This window comes from Pelobates fuscus, chromosome 5 (assembly GCF_036172605.1).
Source record: "Pelobates fuscus isolate aPelFus1 chromosome 5, aPelFus1.pri, whole genome shotgun sequence".
Classification (NCBI taxonomy): domain Eukaryota; kingdom Metazoa; phylum Chordata; class Amphibia; order Anura; family Pelobatidae; genus Pelobates; species Pelobates fuscus.
The window spans coordinates 43,257,779-43,277,919 of NC_086321.1; the positions used below are offsets into that span (position 1 = coordinate 43,257,779).

The following is a 20,141-nucleotide window of genomic DNA, read 5'->3' on the forward strand; positions in this document are numbered from 1 at the left end:
GGAACGCATCCACAGGTCAACCCCCCTTTTCCCCTACAACCACAGCACCGTGGTTCCTAAAAGGAGTAAAACAGGTAACAGAAGACCCCCAGGAACGCATCCACAGGTCCACCCCCCTTTATCCCAAAAGGGGTAAAATACAAACAGATAAACAGACAAACTGAAGACCCAGGCAAGTCCCCTCAGGTCCACCCCCCTTTATCCCAAAAAGGGGAAAACAAGCAAGACAGAACCCCAGGCAAATCCCCTGCAGGTTCACCCCCCCTTTATCTCAAAATGGGGAAACAGGCAAACAATTCACACACACCCAGGCAACAGATAGACTAAAATGCAGGTAAACAAGTGAGTAACGAGGCACCGGGCAAGATATTACCTGTCTTTGATGTCCTCCCGGGAAGCAGTCACAGACACGTGGACGGGTCAATCAAAGGGGCCGGAACATACCGGTGGCTCTGCAGAAGTCTCTACCGTGTACCTGGAGGTGATCAATCTCCTTTCCTACCCCCAGGATTCCCCCGTCCAACCTTGTCTTCCTTAGGACGGCTCACCGGCCAGAGGTCATAGCCCGATGCCCCACGTTGGGAGCCAAATTGATGTAGATTAATTTAGAAATAAACAAATATGTTTAAATGTCTATCTGTTCCTGTCCAAATCTGAGATGATTAAATTGCGTATACGCAGAAGTAAGCTCACACTGACACATGGAGTTCAGGTTAAAAGCACTTCAGAAAATTTAATGCAATCTGGTTGGAAAACAGTTATGCAGATCTTTTTAAAAGCAAAATGACATCATCATTGAATATCAGATAATAACAAATAAACATCATTAATTGGATTAAACATTATGTGACTAACTTCGTGTCCACCCACCAAGAGGTGGTATTATTTTGGACACGGGTGGGGACAAGGGGGGTCTTGAGCGTCATTTTACACGGTCAGTGATATCAGGCCTCATGTCCAGGTGCAAGGTCTCTTATGAATAGAACATTTCATTACTACTGTGTTCTCGTGGCCTTCAAACTATACTATCTTACAAGTTTAGGGAGTAGTCAGCAACTCCTGTGTCTTTGCAGGAAATACAGTCTTTGTCTACTATACTAATTGGGTTGGGAAATTCAGTCACGTAAGGTAGTTTTAAAATGAACAAGTTAAGTCATGAGGACAAAATGGAGGATTTGAAGAAGTCAGGTTAGGAGGACAAAATGGAGGATTGTCACAATATAAGGTTAAAATGGAGTTAGTACAATAATTCAATACAAGTACAATAAAGATTTTTAATAATCCCACATCAGTGCTATATAAATAATATAATAATAATTAGTAACACACAGGTAGGACGGGCCATATGGCTGGCTACATTGTATTGGTGAATATATACAGGGGTATCAGGTGCAAGGGGTACATGCACAGAACAAATCAAGGATGGTGGGACAAAACTTGAGCCTGTCCCATGAACACATTTTGAGTCTATTAGTAACCTTTTGAATAAGTCAGTTCTGAACAAATCCATTCATTCCATTCTAGAGGTATTTCTTGCCCATATTAAAGATGGCGCCGGTGGAAGTGTCATGTGGAACATGGCTGTCACTCGACCGTGCGCCCATAATACCATAGAGGGGGCGCTCTTTCCCATAACTATCAGTAACTGCTAACCCGCACTCTATGGTCTGTGACGTAGTACGGAAGCCTAACACGGTCAATTCCCGTGCGCAGTGAGTTCGCGAGCAGCGTGTCTATGGCCGGCTTGGAGGACAGTGCCGTGGTGTTTAGACGCGGAGCCGGCCAGGTACCAATAGGCACACAGCCTGCTGCAGGGAGGGGATATCAGAGAGGATATACTGGTTATACAATCTGAGGGACCATGCCTGGCACAAGGCTCCCCCCTAGCTTCCTGTGAGACTGCAACTCCTATCATGCTTGGGCTAAGCATCATGGGAGTTGGAGTTCTACAATCTTTATATAGGGGTCTGTCTATATACCCTGGTATACAATCTCTATATAGGGGTCTGTCTATATACTGGTGTACAATCTCCATATAGGGGTCTGTCTATATACCCTGGTATACAATCTCCATATAGGGGTCTGTCTATATACCCTGGTATACAATCTTTATATATGGGTCTGTCTATATACACAGGTATACAATCTCTATATAGGGGTCTGTCTGTATACCCTGGTATACAATCTCTATATAGGGGTCTGTCTATATACCCTGGTATACAATCTCTATATAGGGGTCTGTCTATATACCCAGGTATACAATCTCTATATAGGGGTCTGTCTATATACCATGGTATACAATCTCTATAGAGGGGTCTGTCTATATACTGGTATACAATTTCCATATAGAGGTCTGTCTATATACCCTGGTATTCAATCTCCATATAGGGGTCTGTCTATATACCCTGGTATACAATCTCTATATAGGGGTCTGTCTATATACCCAGGTATACAATCTCTATATAGGGGTCTGTCTATATACCCTGGTATACAATCTCTATATAGGGGTCTGTCTATATACTGGTGTACAATCTCCATATAGGGTTCTGTCTGTATACCCAGGTATACAATCTCTATATAGGGGTCTGTCTATATACTGGTGTACAATCTCCATATAGGGGTCTGTCTGTATACCCAGGTATACAATCTCTATATAGGGGTCTGTCTATATACTGGTGTACAATCTCCATATAGGGGTCTGTCTGTATACCCAGGTATACAATCTCTATATAGGGGTCTGTCTATATACTGGTATACAATTTCCATATAGGGGTCTGTCTATATACCCTGGTATACAATCTCCATATGGGGTGGTCTGTCTATATACTGGTGTACAATCTCTATCTAGGGGTCTGTCTGTATACCCTGGTATACAATCTCCATATGGGGTGGTCTGTCTATATACCCAGGTATACAATCTCTATATAGGGGTCTGTCTATATACCCTGGTATACAATCTCTATATAGGGGTCTGTCTATATACTGGTGTACAATCTCCATATAGCGGTCTGTCTGTATACCCAGGTATACAATCTCTATATAGGGGTCTGTCTATATACTGGTGTACAATCTCCATATAGGGGTCTGTCTATATACCCAGGTATACAATCTCTATATAGGGGTCTGTCTATATACCATGGTATACAATCTCTATAGAGGGGTCTGTCTATATACTGGTATACAATTTCCATATAGAGGTCTGTCTATATACCCTGGTATTCAATCTCCATATAGGGGTCTGTCTATATACCCTGGTATACAATCTCTATATAGGGGTCTGTCTATATACCCTGGTATACAATCTCTATATAGGGGTCTGTCTATATACCCAGGTATACAATCTCTATATAGGGGTCTGTCTATATACCCTGGTATACAATCTCTATATAGGGGTCTGTCTGTATACCCAGGTATACAATCTCTATATAGGGGTCTGTCTATATACTGGTGTACAATCTCCATATAGGGGTCTGTCTGTATACCCAGGTATACAATCTCTATATAGGGGTCTGTCTATATACTGGTATACAATTTCCATATAGGGGTCTGTCTATATACCCTGGTATACAATCTCCATATGGGGTGGTCTGTCTATATACCCAGGTATACAATCTCTATATAGGGGTCTGTCTATATACCCTGGTATACAATCTCTATATAGGGGTCTGTCTATATACTGGTGTACAATCTCCATATAGCGGTCTGTCTGTATACCCAGGTATACAATCTCTATATAGGGGTCTGTCTATATACTGGTGTACAATCTCCATATAGGGGTCTGTCTGTATACCCTGGTATACAATCTCCATATGGGGTGGTCTGTCTATATACCCTGGTATACAATCTCCATATAGGGGTCTGTCTATATACTCTGGTATACAATCTTTATATAGGGGTCTGTCTATATACCCTGGTATACAATCTCTATATAGGGGTCTGTCTATATACTGGTATACAATCTCTATATAGGGGTCTGTCTATATACTGGTATTCAATCTCCATATAGGGGTCTGTCTATATACCCTGGTATACAATCTCCATATAGGGGTCTGTCTATATACTGGTGTACAATCTCCATATAGGGGTCTGTCTGTATACCCAGGTATACAATCTCTATATAGGGGTCTCTCTATATACTGGTGTACAATCCCCATATAGGGGTCTGTCTGTATACCCAGGTATACAATCTCTATATAAGGGTCTGTCTATATACTGGTGTACAATCTCCATATAGGGGTCTGTCTGTATACCCAGGTATACAATCTCTATATAGGGGTCTGTCTATATACTGGTATACAATTTCCATATAGGGGTCTGTCTATATACCCTGGTCTACAATCTCCATATGGGGTGGTCTGTCTATATACTGGTGTACAATCTCTATCTAGGGGTCTGTCTGTATACCCTGGTATACAATCTCCATATGGGGTGGTCTGTCTATATACCCTGGTATACAATCTCCATATAGGGGTCTGTCTATATACTCTGGTATACAATCTTTATATAGGGGTCTGTCTATATACCCTGGTATACAATCTTTATATAGGGGTCTGTCTATATACCCTGGTATACAATCTCTATATAGGGGTCTGTCTATATACTGGTATACAATCTCTATATAGGGGTCTGTCTATATACTGGTATACAATCTCTATATAGGGGTCTGTCTATATACTGGTATACAATCTCTATATAGGGGTCTGTCTATATACTGGTATACAATCTCTATATAGGGGTCTGTCTATATACTGGTATACAATCTCCATATAGGGGTCTGTCTGTATACCCTGGTATACAATCTCCATATAGGGGGTCTGTCTATATACCCTGGCTTTTAAGTAATTTTAACTCATTGTTCTTCCACATATGTGGCCAAAAGGTAGATCCCCAGCTGTTGCATAACTACAAACCTATTGTGATTCTGGTTAAAGGAACACTATAGTCACCTAAATTACTTTAGCTAAATAAAGCAGTTTTAGTGTATAGATCATTCCCCTGCAATTTCACTGCTCACTTCACTGTCATTTAGGAGTTAAATCACTTTGTTTCTGTTTATGCAGCCCTAGCCACACCTCCCCTGGCTATGATTGACAGAGCCTCCATGAAAAAAAAGCTGGTTTCACTTTCAAACAGATGTAATTTACCTTAAATAATTGTATCTCAATCTCTAAATTGAACTTTAATGACATACAGGAGGCTCTTGCAGGGTCTAGCAAGCTATGAACTTAGCAGGGGATAAGAAAATCTTAATGAAACAGAACTTGCAATAAAGAAAGCCTAAATAGGGCTCTCTTTACAGGAAGTGTTTATGGAAGGCTGTGCAAGTCACATGCAGGGAGGTGTGACTAGGGTTCATAAACAAAAGGGATTTAACTCCTAAATGGCAGAGGATTGAGCAGTGGGGCTGCAGGGGCATGTCCTATACACCAAAACTGCTTCATTAAGCTAAAGTTGTTCAGGTGACTATAGTGTCCCTTTAATGATTATTGAAATTGTAGTTTGACAACAGCTGGAAATTTAGGTTTTGACTGATGTGCTCTAAATGTGAACATTTTTTCCCCAATCAAAGCTTGTATTTTTACCCCAGTGTCATTCTGCTTCCCCTAGCATGTCACGTGTGAGGTGGTTGAAATTAGCTTTTTGTTGTTGTTTGTTTTTCTCTTTAGAGTGACGATTCCGATATCTGGGATGATACCGCACTGATAAAAGCCTATGATAAAGCAGTGTCCTCATTTAAGGTAATGCTGCATTTAATTATTAGTTTCTGTAGAATATATATGGGTGTGAAATTGTATTGAGTGTTAACCAGTATTGATGTTGAATCCGTAATGGTCACAGTTTACCCAATTGTTTGATAATGCTGACTGAGTTAAACGTGTGAATTGTATTATCAGTTTGGAATTATGATCCGTGCATTTTGCAGTTTTGATTATTATTTTTTTTTCCTGGTATTTTTTCATTTCAGAAAGCTCTGAGGAATGGAGATTGTGCAATGGATTCCCCGACACCCGAAAAAAACGCCAGTGCAAAAAGAAAAAACAAGAAGAAGAACAAAAGTAGAAAGAAAAGCAATACAGCGCCTTTGAAAAAGGTGATCCATTATTGGCGTTTCACAAAGTTATTTAATAATGTGAGAATTCAGGGTGAATTTCAGCTTTCAGGCCAAGGTAGCTGAGCTGGAAGCACGACTAACTGAGATGGTTTTTATATTTTGTCTATATTGGCCTGAAAGGAACACTAAAGGGTCAGAAACTCAAATGTATTCCTGACCCTATAGTGTTAAAACCCCTTCAGCCACTTACCTTTATCCAGCGCCGGGCTCTCTCGGCGCTGGTGACCTCTCCTCCGACGTTGGCTCCCAAGTGGAGCCGAACGCGCTTGTGTAGCCAGAGCCGCGCGCGCATTAAAAACGCTCATAGGAAAGCATTACTCAGTGCTTTCCTATGGACGTCCAGCATCTTCTCACTGTGATTTTTCACAGTGAGAATCGCGGAAGCACCTCTAGCAGCTGTCAGTGAGACAGCCACTAGAGGCTGGATTAACCCTAGTTTCTCTGAAACTGCTATGTTTTCAGCTGCAGGGTTAAAACTAGGGGGGACCTAGCACCCAGACCACTTCATTGAGCTGAAGTGGTCTGGGTGCCTATGGTGGTCCTTTTTAAGATCTGAAATTCACTTTAAATTCTCAGCTTAGTTAATAACACCGTGTGTGAATAGGATGCATTAGTTTTTCTTTGTGTCCCACTCTCCTTCATACCCTACATATCTAAGCATCAGCAGATATGACAATCGCCATGCACAAGGAACATTTGCCAGCCGCTAGTTTCTTGTTGCCATGTCAGTCTGATGCACTGGGCTTTGTCTAGCTCTTTGTAATTGGGACCATACTTGAGTATAATGATATAAAGAGATTAAACCGATTATCTGGTCTCTAACTATTGGGATTTAAACAAGCATTTGTAGGGCAAAATTCCAAAAGAATAGACTTTTTCTGATCCACATTTAGATTCTTGACACAAAATGTAATGTTTCTGTTTAATATTGTATTTCTTATGTTATTGAGGTATAGGGAAACCAGGACATACACAGAATGATAAAGTGAACATGCACCATGTGCACACAATACTATCATACTCTCATATTACAAGAGAAACACAGATTGCAATATATAGCTTTTTTTTTTTTTTTTTTTTTTTGGTACTTCACCTTTAAGGGCCCACATACATGTTTTGTGATCTTCACTAATGAGTATTGTAGTGGGACTTTAGAGTTTCCTTGTGACCGCTATTCTTTAAATCCCATGCACATTATACAAATATATTCAGGGTCAGTACAAACCATTATCTAGAAACCTATTCATAAACAGGGCTATACATAGGACACAAGGCTGGAAGAAAGGAGATTTTATCTAAGGCTAAAAAAAGGGTTTTGTTTTTTTACAGTAAGAACTATAAGGATATGGAATTCTTTGCCTAAAGAGTTGGTTTTATCAGAGTCCATACATATGTTTAGACTGCAATTGGATAAATACTTGCAAAAACATAACATACAGGGATATAATTTCTAATTAGTGGGGTAATGGCTGCTTGATCCAAGGAGATATCTGACTGCTATTTTGGGGTCAGGAAGGATTTTTTTTCCTAGTTTGTTGTAAAATTGGAAGCGCTTGTTTTTTTGCCTTCTTTTGGATCAACAGCGAAAACATGCGATGAAGACTGAACTTGATGGACACATAGTCTTTCAGCTATGTAACTGTCATTAATCTTTCAGGCCTGTAGTTCATATTTCTGTATGTTTCAAGAATGCTTAAGGTGACCAATATTCTCAGTGAGCATATGTGGCCTCATTACAAGAGTGTTTGTATATCCCTTGTAGTACATACAGCTTTCTAAAATTGCACATCCTTTTCTCATAGTGAATTGCTCACTTAATTCTTCAAAAATGTTATCTATATTTTTCCCTCTCTTAGTGGAAGGTAGGAGAAGCCTGTAATGCAATGTGGTCTGAGGATGGAAATGTTTACCCAGCTACTATCTCTTCCATCGATGGAAAAAGAGGGACTTGTATAGTTGTTTATACTGGGTATGGCAACAATGAGGAGCAGAATCTGTGTGACTTGCGATTCCCAGACAGTTCTGAAGTGGAGAGTGACCAGAAAGATCAAGAGCTGGTAAGAAACATGTGCTCATCGCCACTGAGTCTCATTTAAAGTGTGAACACTGTGAAATGTTATCATTTCAATTCTGAGCTCTAATAAGTTAAATTAACTGATTTGGAGCTTGTTAAGGAAAGTACCAGGATATGTAGACATTTCACTGTTTCTAACCCCAAGTGTGTTTCATTTGGGGCCACATTTAGAGGAAATCTGTTGCTGTGAATATTATGACTGTAACCATATTTCAAGATTCTGGTTAATTTAAACATTTGACAGCACCATGTTGTTTTTTTGGGGGGGTTTTCTGAACACACGTCACCCTGTATATGATCTAGGAAATCCAAGTGTAAACTTTGACACATATTTGAAACCCGTACAACATTCAGCTTACTATATACCTTTTTGTACCTGCAACGTATTTAAGAATAAAAATATATAATGTATATTTTTTACAACTTTTACATACTATGGTCCTTACCCTGTGCTAGTATATTTCCAACGGGCTCAACATGTATCGATATTCCTGATTCTTTTTCTTGTCCCTTTCCTGGGGAAACCACCTATGCTCAAACATGTCATCAAACTTCAGTCAGAAAATATTTATTGTTCCAAGTGGCTCTTCCTCATAGGCCTTTGCATTGTATTAGGGAAATAAAATGCTGTAATAGAACTTCCAGAAGTGGTGATATGTTATTGGCTTTCTCAGCAAGGGGACAGGTGTTTCTAACTAATTCAACCATTGATTTTTCTATGTATGTGTATCTGTCATGGCAATACTGTTAAATTAGGCCTTGTAAGTCATGCAACTCATTTTTGTATTGTATTTGTGGAGGAGAGCTGGATGCCTGTGGCCAATGAGGCACTGAGCACATATCACTGCTTTCTGTTCAACACACCTGGAGGATCATGCTATAATGTAAATGGTAACAGACTGGGTGGTATATTGAGCGCAGTTACAAATGTGAGGTTCATTTGAGAGGTGTTGCAATGTTGCGTCTAGTATTTAAATGGGGGGAAATGTAAGAACAAAGCTTAAATTCTCAATTCATGGAGACTGGGAGCAGTAGAAGATGGTAGAGTAAATTCTGTAATATTTGTAACAGTAAGTGTCACAGGAAACAGTAGTGTGACCCTTATGGAAGGGTGACCTACAGAGGAGACGTGTTTTGTAGTGTTGTGTACTTCTAGCATGCATCAATCTGTTTCTTAACTCCAGCTTCGATATGGAAGGAGCACTTCTCTAGGGGAGTATATTTACAAAGACTGTTATGTCTAGGTGTATCGGACTATGAACTTTGGGTATGGTAAGTTAATTTACAAAGTTCTCCTACCTGCCAACCTCTTTAAAGTGGATCTGTCAATTTTGGACAGATTTGGCATGGGTGGCCAGAGGGTGCAGAGGAAGTGAGGTTTTTTTTTTACCTGACGCTGTTGCTCATGGCCGCCGCCATCTTTATCATGCAGGTCTTATTTGGCACCTGGGGCTTCAGTTGCCAGGAGCCGTGTCAGTGTGCGCGAGGGTGGAGGATCCCACAGCTGTCACTTGTGATGGCTGCTGGGATTGGACAAAAGTTGACGGCGGAGCCCCACCTTTTGTAAATTTCAGGCTATGCCTTAAGGCAAAGTTATCCCTACTTTGTTTTGTGACCGGGTTAGGCAACCTTCAGCTCTCCAAACGAGCATTATGGGAGCTGTATTCCACAACATCTTGTGTGCTGAAGGTTGCCTGCCTCGTCTTACGGTATCTTTGGATTGCGTTGGAATTTAATGACATTCCAACGCAGTCTTAATTCATTTTTCATAAAGATTATATCTTTAGAAAATAGAGAAGTGACAGATCCGTTTTAATCTGTGTATTTGAAATGTAGTACCAGTATGAGCCAAAGATTTTGTGGAGGGAGGACAAATAACACTCCCAACACACACTCTTTTTATTAACATTTTCTTTCTTCCAATCACCAAAAGACATTTTATTGTATGTATAGTGTGTGTGTGTATATATATATATATATATATATATATATAAATGTACAAGAACACCAACAAGTGTAAAGCATAATTCATACAAAAGAAACTATATAAAGAGACTAATAGTTCATCTTCTTTTACTTTATGTTCTAGGATGTGAATGGAGATGAACATTCAACTGACGAAAGTGAATTGTCTTCTAGATCTACTAACAAAGATCCCCATGGACGAACCTCACCATTGCCTCCACCCTGGAACTCTTACTTCCCTCCCGTTCCACCTCCACCGTTTATGCCAGGCTTCGGCAGGGTAAGAATACTTTCTTAATATATCACTGGGCATTGTGCAGTGAGTATCTGAAGTGAAAAATAAAAATAAAATAGGTTTTTTCTTTCTTTGGACTGTCAGTGTATCCCATCGTTTTGCTTTTTAGACAGGACAGATTTTATTAATTTAGCCATAAATTTGCTGTGTTAGGTTTCCTGTGCCACTTCAGGTGACCAGGTCAATATCTGGGAAGTTCTTACCCAGCGTTAAACTTGTATGCCTGTCTCTGATGGTGGTTTAGGTGATTATAAGATTGCATTATAAAAACTTGTAGATATATTTAATACTAATTTCCTTTCAGCATGGTGAGAAATCAAACCCGGGCCATTCCTACCTTTCAGGTTGGCCCCCACCCTTTTCTCCAGGACCACCAGTAAGTCACAGAATTCAATTTAGTTTTATGTTTCATGTGTCCATTCATCTCCTACTAGTGTCTAGACCTTTTTCAAAACTTAACTGTGCATCTTATCTGCTAAGATCAAGAGAAAATAAGATGGTGTGACTGAAACAAATCACTGGTATCAAATCTAGCTTATTACAATATGCAATGGAAAGGATGTTAAGTCTTCCATTGGAGCATAGAGGCAAGCCTTCATCACTACTGCGCTTAATATTCTTATGTTGCATATACATTACGTGTGGGAGGGAGTGAACTGGGTACCAGGTGACCAAGCCAGGATGCCCTACCCAGGTGACACTTCTTTCTTCTGAAAGTGGACCTGTTATGACGAGTTAATCTAATGTTATAACCGCTCCTAAAGCAATTAATATTTTTTATCTTAGGGATAAAATTTATTTAATTACTTAATTGCTTAAGGAGCTGTTATGAAGTTACCTCCTTGCCAGCATTACTATGTAAACTGCTACACTCATTCTTTAGTCCCTTCTTGCTCCTGCCAATGTAATTGCGATTGGCCCCCTTTTGGGAGCACTTCCCCAGCAGGTCAATCCTCTTCCATGTCACTGACACACTTCCTTCATTGGTTGGGCATCAGAACAGAATAACACTGACAGGGAGCAAAATCAATTCCTGTACTCTTCTCCTATAGAGGTCTATACTGTGAAGCGATTGGCTTTTTTGTGTTGTTTTAAAACATCTATACAGTTGCTTGCCTTTCTGTGAGCACAGTGAGTAGATATTATTTTCTTTCACTTAAAGGGACTCTATAGCGTTGGGAATTAACCTGTATTCCAAACACCATAGTGCTGCTGTCAGAAGCAAATGAAATTAAATAGAAACAAAAAAAAAAAAAAACTCTTTCTGGGGGAAGTTAATTTCAAATTACTTGTGCCCTAAACTATTCTGAAGAGTACCTGGTCACTCTTGGTATCCAAAATTTTTAAACTGTTGGAGATGATCAGAGAATCCAAGTTTACATTGGTGGTAAAACCAAAAACAGTCTCCTAATGATGATTTGTGTGTGTTATAGTTGATTCCGCCCCCTCCTCCAATGGGCCCAGATACCACTGAAGATGATGAGGCCTTGGGAAGTATGTTAATTGCCTGGTACATGAGTGGCTATCACACCGGTTATTATTTGGTAAGTTAAAATTTGTTACACACACATAACTGTCCTAACCCATTAGCTTATTTAACGCCCTAAGCAAAATTTGTCACCAGTTGTTTTTTTGGGGGGGTTTGGTTTTTCCTTTCAGATTAGAGGCAGTGCTTATACCACAGGGATATCCAATCTGGAGGGAAAAAACAGGCAGGCAAATCTCCAAACATTTTAACCCCTCCCCTAATTACCTCCTTTCCAATAAGTAGCAGCTCCTCCTGATCATCCCCAGTTCTTTGCCTGCCTTCGGCAGGGGAGGTTATACAGGAGGTTCTCCAGGAAGCAGGTGAGAAGGGCTGAGGCTCGGGAGGCTCTGCTTCCTTGATGTTCGGGTAAGTAGCGTTTAACACGCCGGCCGGCGTGGTCCCTCAGAATTTATTCCGTCTCTTGCCGCGCCAGGTGCCGGTCTGACGAAGGACGCAGGCGTGCGTCGGCTGGGAGGTCCTGTCGGTGGAACGCACGCACAGGTTGCGTTGCGTTCCACCAGGGAGTCGCAGAGCGCTATGCACATGCGCAATGCGAACCTGGATTCAGGCGCCAAATTTGAACTTGGCGGTTTTTTTTTTGGTTACAGGACTTAAAAGGAGCATTACCAGCAGCAACCTCTGTTTGCCAGGAGCTCTCAGAACGGTTGCAAAGTGTGTTTCTCACCTGCCCTCCAACACACTCTCAGGCCATTTAAGGTAAGACTGATTAAGTTTTTATTTAAATGGTTCTAGCCTGAATCTTTAGGGAAAAATTTTGTTTATTTTCCCTTTTTTGTTTTCTGTTCCCAGTATATAATCCTGAAAATTTGGATAAAGTTGCTGAGAAGGGGAAATGTACATCTAAGCCAAGCATTTAATGTGCTCTGTGTGTGGCCATCTTTTGCCAGATGGTTGTAAAAAGGAAACTTTGCTCTGTGTGTTCAAAGAAGCTTCAGAGGAAGCATAAAGAACAGAAATGTCCACTTTCTCAGCTGGTTGCAACAAAGTATGCAGCAAACAGTGGTGGATATGTAGTCAGCAGCATTACAGACAATCCAGGCGTCGGTTGCCCAGGATTCACAGATTGTAATACATGCTAACAAAAGCCTAAGATCTTGGGAAGTTCCGATACTAGTTTTGGAACTAGTGGTTCTGAGTATGGCGATAATTCAGGCAGTGTCTCATCAAATGAGGAATCTGCATTCCCAGAAGAATCCATTTGGGAAATTGATTAAAGAAGTGCAGTTGCATTTGAACTTGAGGAAACAGGGAAGAAGTCCAATATGTTTCTTTTTCACCCACAGATTAGGGAGTTGATTTAAAAGAATGGAAAATTCCCAAGTCACAAGCTGTTTATTTCTAGACAGTTTTTAAATCTCTCTTTTTCCATAGAAGCGGAACAAGACTGTAAGCTGGATACAGTCCCTGTAGTGGGCGTTCCTATTGTTCAAATAGGTAAGAAGACTACATTACCGATTGGAGACTCAAGCGGGCTGAAGGATGTCATGGAAATACGCATGGACTCCTCCTTAAAAAAGCTGTTCATCTCTTCTGCAGCCCAAACTAAAGCTTTGATTGCGGGGGCATCCGTCGCCAAGACCCAATGACTTTGGTGGGAAGGCTTAGAAATTGTCTAGCGGATGCGGCACCTAAAAATTCACTGTGTGAACTAGCCTTTGAGCAAGGAAGATTGTTCGGCTCGAAATTGGATGAGTTGTTAAAACAGATGACAGTCGGATAGGAAGCAGTTTCCAAGCCGGAATTCGGAGACGCTTCCCTCATTTCAAAGTTCCTTTCGTAGAACATATTTCAGGGGTCAACATAAAAGAGCCGTTGATTATAGGAGAAGGAAAGAAGTTGAGTCTTTTCCTAGATCTCTGGAATAAGACGTCATCAGATCACTGGGTCCTCGCAGTGATAAAGTAAGGATACGCTCTAGAGTTATCACAAACCCCAAAGAAAATGTTTCTATGTTCCGAGGTTCATTCTCTGGATATGGAACTCTCTCTGATGCGAGAAGTATCAAGTCTGTTACAAATCAGAGTGGTGGAAGAAGTTCCTTTAAAGGAAAGACATCAAGGCACCTATTCAGGACTTTTCTTGGTGCCGAAACCAGATGGATCGTTCAGACCCATGATAGACCTAATAGCCGTTAACAGGCGGATTATCAAATTAAAATTCCTCAGGGAATCAATAAAATCAGCGACTCTGCTTATTCATCCAGTAAGTTGGTTTGCGTCCCTGGATTTCAAGATGCCTATCTTCATGTATCCATAGCAGAATCCAGCAAAAATCTTCTAAGGTTTGCTGTGTGCTGCCAATCGGTAGACCAGACATTACCAATTCAGAGCACTGTCTTTCGGTCTGTCATCAGCGCCCAGGTTATTCACAAAGCTTCTAGTAGTCGTCTCAGCTTTTCTAAGATGTATGGGCATCGCTGTCATTCCTTGTTTGGACGACTGGCTGTTGTTTGCAGTGTCCCAGGATCAGCTACAGTTAGTCCTGGGGACAGCTATATAATCGCTGGGAAACATGGCTGGCTAATAAATGTCAACAAATCGGAACTGGTGCCAGTTCAAAGGATCCAGTTCTTGGGTCTGGGTTTGGATTCTATCGCTATGAAGTTTTCCTGCCAGAAGAGAAGAAACTAAAGATCAAGCGTTTAATCTAGAATCTCTGAGAAAAAGGTGTGTTTTCGATCAGAGAAGCCATGTGCCTACTGTTTACAGCCTCAATCCCGGCTGTCGGTTGGGCAAAAGCCAGGATGAGACCTCTACAGAGTAGCATACTGCAAGTCTGAAATCAACAGGAACTCGGCCTAGAGAGGCTTAAGAGGTTCAACAATCTAAACTTTAAGAAGTCGGCAGTGGTGTTCCTCTTCTCGATTCCTGCACGCAGGTCTTTCATTCCGGATGATGTCCTTCATGATAATAACAACAGACGCCTCTGCACTTTGCTGGGGGGCCCATCTGAGAGACATTATGAAGCATGGGCGTTGGCAAGAGAAGGATGTGTGAAATTCCTCGAACTTCAGGGAATTAAAGGCCGTATGGATGGCGCTCTTGGCATTTCAGATCAACATATTCAAATTCGTTCAGTCTATCGAACGACAGTGGCATATTTGAACAAACTGGGAGGTACAAGATCAACTACATTTGAAGGCCTTTGTTCATTGATCATTCTGTGGTCAGAAGTTCACCTTATGTCGATCTCAGCAGTTCACGTTTTAGGAAATTCAATGTGGTGGCAGATGCCCTGAGCGGCATCATTTGAAACAAGCAGATTGGTCCTTGTCATGCAGAATTTTCAAGCTCATTACAGACCGCTTCGGTGTTCCGGAGATAGACCTGATGGCCTCCGGAATAAATAGGACGAGTCGTTTTGCGTCCCTAAATCCAGCAGACCAGCCAGATATCATAGATGCCCTGTCAGTACCACGGAAGTTCAACCTGGCGTATATCTTCCCGCCAGTAGTTTTTATTCCCAGAATACTTCAAATAAGAGGCTGGATAGTGTAAGGATTATCCTAATCCTTCCCTGGTGGCCAAGAAGAAGTTGGTTCTCGGTTCTTCTGAACTTTCCAGGGGCCACCTTTTGGAAGCTTCCTCTTTCAGGAGGAATTCTAGGGGACGCCATGGTGCCTCTTCCGACCCTTCGGAGATTCCGATTGGCGGCCTGGTTTCTGAACTCCAGATTTTAGAGAGTAAAGGTCTGGATCCTGAAGTTATAAAAAATTTTTTTTGGCAACTTACAAGGAATCTACTTCAAGGTTCTACGCTAGGATTTGGAAGTTTTTTTCAGCGGTGTTGTAGGTTTGAAGTCAACCCTGTTTCCGCGTCCATCCAGAAGATTCTATGCTTCCTTCAGATGGGATTTGCAAAAGGTCTTAAACCTGCTTCATTTAGATTACATGTTTCTGCTATCAGTTTCTTCTCCCTCAGATGCTTCACCTCGAATTTTCTGATTTCAGGGTTCTTCAGAGCTCTGACACGTTTGGTGCCCTTTGTTAGGGAAACCTGTCCTCCCTGGGATCTGAATTTGGTCCTTTCCGCGCTTTGTGTACCGCCTTTTGAACCATTGGAAGAAGTTTCCCTGAAGATGTTTTCATTGAATACCGTTTTCTTTTGGTGGCTATTACGTCAGCTAAAAGAGTATGTGAGATCCGAGCGCTTCGGGAGAATTTTCCCTTTTTGGTTTTCATCAGGACAAGGAGGTTCTGAAGCTCGATCCTTCAGGTATCACTAAAGTTTTATCTGTTGCCAATGTCAACCGAGAAGTGGTTTTGCCGACCTTTTGTCGGAATCCGTCTAATGCCTTGGTAAGTAATTTTCACTGCTTAGACGTAAAGATATGTCTTTTGCAATATCTAAAAGCTACGGAATCCTTCCGGAAGGATATCGGTATGTTTGTCTTGTTCAAAGGCACAAAGAAAAGGTATGTTGGTTTCGAAGAGTTCTCTGGCTAGATGGCTGAAGGATTGTATTCGGTTATCTTATTCTAAGAGTGGCACGGAATTTGCAGGCCCTATAAAGGCACATTCTACTAGAGCTGTTTCGCCGTCATGGGCTCTGCGAGCAGCTGCTTCTCCTTCTCGAATTTGTTCAGCTGCTAATCGGTCCTCTCTCCATACGTTCTCAAGACACTACAAGTGGGACATACTGGCCTCGGAGTATGCAGCTTTTGGGCGCAAGGTGCTTCAAGCAGTAGTGAACTGAAACCCGCCCTCAGGATCTGCTTTATTATATCCCTGTGGTATAAGCACTGCCTCTAATCTGAAAGGAAAAACATAAATTTTACTTACCGAAAATTTCTTTTTCCTGAAGATTAGAGGCAGTGCTACAATTCCCGCCCCTTTTTCTAATAAACTCAGTAATTTTGCAGCTATTTGGCTTATGTATTTTCTGGGGATGATCAGGAGGAGCTGCTACTTATTGGAAAGGAGGTAATTAGGGGAGGGGTTAAAATGTTTGGAGATTTGCCTGCCTGTTTTTTCCCTCCAGATTGGATATCCCTGTGGTATAAGCACTGCCTCTAATCTTCAGGAAAAAGAAATTTTCGGTAAGTAAAATTTATGTTTTTCTGTTGGGCCCCTTGCAACGTGGGGTTGTGTAATGTAACATTGAAGCCTGCATTTAGTTAGATTTTTAGTTATTTTTCTCTGAGCACATTCCGACTACAGAAAAATTCCTGATTTATTTAACAGTTATATATTGTTCTTATCCACTTAACATATCGTTAAGCAAACAACTATAGATTCTTGTTAAACAAGTTGCCCATGAACATCAGATATGTAGTTCACAAGCCTAATCTGTAGAGGATGTTGATCTTAAATAATTGTTGCAGTGTTATTAGAGTGTGCTGTCTATATTGCATTATAGGGCTTGAAACAGAGTCGAATGGAGGCTTCATATGGAAAGTATCCCCCACCCAAATAACTGAAAATTCATGAACATGTAAGTATTCAATGAAACATAAAACTGTGATATAGATACGGGGAATGAATGAGCAATTTAGAAAAATATGTCTTCATATCAATAGAGCTCCAACTATACATTACATCTAACTTTTATATTTTGATATTGGAAGAGTGCTCCTGCACCAGTCTGACCTCCCGAAAGATAATGTATTTAGGATCTGAAGTAGAACCACACCACAGTTATGAGTGATCATGGTCAGTCTAGAAGGAGAGGAATGATGGTGGAGATATTGAGTAGGAACCAATTGTAAGATGTGTAAGCCTGCTGCGTCACATACACAGCTAGACCATCAATGGTACAGGGATATGTGGAAAGAGGTGTAAGCTGAACTAGAGAATGTGAGATTGAAGTAGAGAAATGTGGCTGTGCGAGAGTAACAGACTGGAGGGTGTAGCTGTGTGTGTGTGTTAAGTAAAGGGTAGACTGGAGAAAGGAAGTTGAGTTGGTGTGACGGAAAGGCCTGATGTTTGGACAAAGCATGGTTCTAGTAGCTGTTGTGAGAGGAAATGACATTTGAATAGGGGTTATGTGAATTTATAGGTGGGATAAACCACGAAGAGAAAACTAAAAATTGCTGCAGATGTGAAATAACAATCAGTGGAGCTTGGGTTATTCCAAAAGGGAGACATCCATTTTGTCCATGTTAAAGTTGCACCTAAACTGAAGTACTTAAATCAAATAAGGAACACGTGTGATCTAAACGTATGCTGTGCATGGGAATAACAAAGGCTCGCAGGTACACATGCAAAGCTTTTAATGTCATTTGAAGTTTAATAGGAGTATTCTTATCACCCCCTTGCAGGTATTTTAAATGCACAGAGGACGTGTCTTCCTTGGTATTCAACACACAGAAAAGGAAAAATACAAGTCTGAGGATCACTGCTCTCATTCATCTGTTCATCATCTCTCTGTTCAGCAATAGGTTTTCATTTTGAAAAAACCTGTAAAATTGGAACCTAGAAGTTTTTTTTTTTTTAAGCTTTAAAAAAAAAAAATGAAAATAAATGGTTACCTTATTTTACTTTTCTTAAAGGCAACCTCAGCAATACATGGTGATGTTAAAGGTTCTGATTCTTGTTTTAAGTGTTTTTTTGTTTTGTTTTTTATAACACTGTTTTTGGTAGTTATCTTTCGAGTTCTTCTAGTTTATGTATACATTTAAAAATGCCAAACAGGAAGGAATCCTTATACAGAATCACTGACCACATTTACAAACCCCTTGTGCAGGGAATTGCTTTGTTTATAATATTTGTACAGGAACTCTTACTATCACACGTACCATGATGTAATCCGATATACTTTATTCATGTAGTATGTGTTTTATATGTGGTTTATTTGTGCCTGCGTTTATCCTTGTTTTCTGTTTAACCACCTTGGTCCATCTTTATAACCTCACTATATTCTTGAGCAGTACAGGAGAGAATATCTGCACTGAACATTTACATACTTATTTACTAGACTGTGGGTTGTTGTTAATTCACCAAGAAATTGCCATTTAAGGGGGAAAAAAATCTGAAATGGGAAAATAATAAAAATATTTGGCCTTAAATGTTATATTTCCTAGGTTTGTTTCCTATAAATTTTGGATCAGTGATTATCCCTGATAGTGTAAGCCTGTAAGGAATGCCTACGGTGAGTTAATTTCGGCCTCTGAATGTGGGGAAACAATGAGAGAACATCCATGAACGGGATACTGTGGCACAAATAAAAATGTCTACATATGGAAAAACATTTTAAGCTGCACACTAGCAACCTCTCTCACATTCATTAGATAACAAAACACGGACACCCGTGAACAAGTGATAAATACAAAAGAAAAAACTTAACTGATGGGTACACGGCTTCCCAAGGTTATCTCCCAGCTGATAACCATATAACAAGACTGTGTAATTGATAGGAAAATTTTGGGATACTGCTCGTGTGCCTATAATAGAGGACAAAACATAGTGCAAATATTGCTAAAACACTATAATAAAGCTTCTGGTGATCAGAATGCACTCACATATTCCAAGAAAATAAAGCGTATTATGGGTGCCTCCCCTTGATGGAAACGGGGGGTATGTTCCTTTAAAATTCCCTCCTCAAGTGATGGCCAATAGGGTATCCAGGTCAGCGAGAAGATCCAAAAACCGCAACCAAAAGGAATACTTTAAAGGCTATTTATTCACTTAGAAAAGGTATAAATAAAATATCATAAAAACAATAATAAAGAGATGCTGGTCTCTCACATTCATGCCTCAGTCAGTATTGCTTCCTTCAGTGAAGAGTCCCTGACCTTTTTAGAAGGATAACATTAGGCACCTCCCAAAAAAAAGTTGATTTGGAGAAAAGTCTTGAACTTTGCAATAGTCACATTAAGTCAGTGCAATTCAGGTTTTCAATTCCCCACAAGTTGGGGTTTAGTGAATAAACCCAATTATGTAATCTTATTGAACTCTTCCAGCACCACTGAAGTACTGCACAATGTGCAATATATTGGTGCTAAAATGTTACAGCTCTAGTTCCTTTACGTATGTTTATTCTGGATTCATAATTAGTGATTTCTCTCCTTTGTTTGTTTTTTCTCTTGTTTATGTTTTGTGATATGGAATAACATTCTGTCCATTCGGAGACATGTCTGTTCCCCACAAAATATTTTTTTAGATCTCTCACTTAATGAAATTAGTTTGTTTTCATAGGATATGGTAAAA

At 40.4% G+C, this 20,141-nt stretch overlaps 1 protein-coding gene across 1 annotated transcript; it reads left to right on the forward strand.

The window, feature by feature from the left end:
• The first annotated feature begins 1,659 nt into the window (after nt 1-1,659).
• Nucleotides 1,660-18,416, forward strand: SMN1 (survival of motor neuron 1, telomeric). Its single transcript, XM_063456784.1, has 9 exons — nt 1,660-1,786; nt 5,667-5,738; nt 5,966-6,091; nt 7,969-8,169; nt 10,276-10,431; nt 10,751-10,822; nt 11,880-11,990; nt 17,353-17,427; nt 18,254-18,416. The coding sequence occupies exons 1-8, from the start codon at nt 1,736-1,738 to the stop codon at nt 17,407-17,409; spliced, it is 846 nt and encodes a 281-aa protein (XP_063312854.1). The 5' UTR covers nt 1,660-1,735; the 3' UTR covers nt 17,410-17,427; nt 18,254-18,416.
• The last annotated feature ends 1,725 nt before the right edge of the window (nt 18,417-20,141 follow it).

Excerpts from the sequence above, each read along its gene's own strand:
- SMN1 (XM_063456784.1), top strand. The coding sequence starts at position 1,736 with ATGGCCGGCTTGGAGGACAGTGCCGTGGTGTTTAGACGCGGAGCCGGC. Across the intron at positions 1,787-5,666 it reads TTAGACGCGGAGCCGGCCAG|AGTGACGATTCCGATATCTG; the intron begins GTACCAATAGGC and ends TTTTCTCTTTAG. Across the intron at positions 10,432-10,750 it reads TTATGCCAGGCTTCGGCAGG|CATGGTGAGAAATCAAACCC; the intron begins GTAAGAATACTT and ends ATTTCCTTTCAG.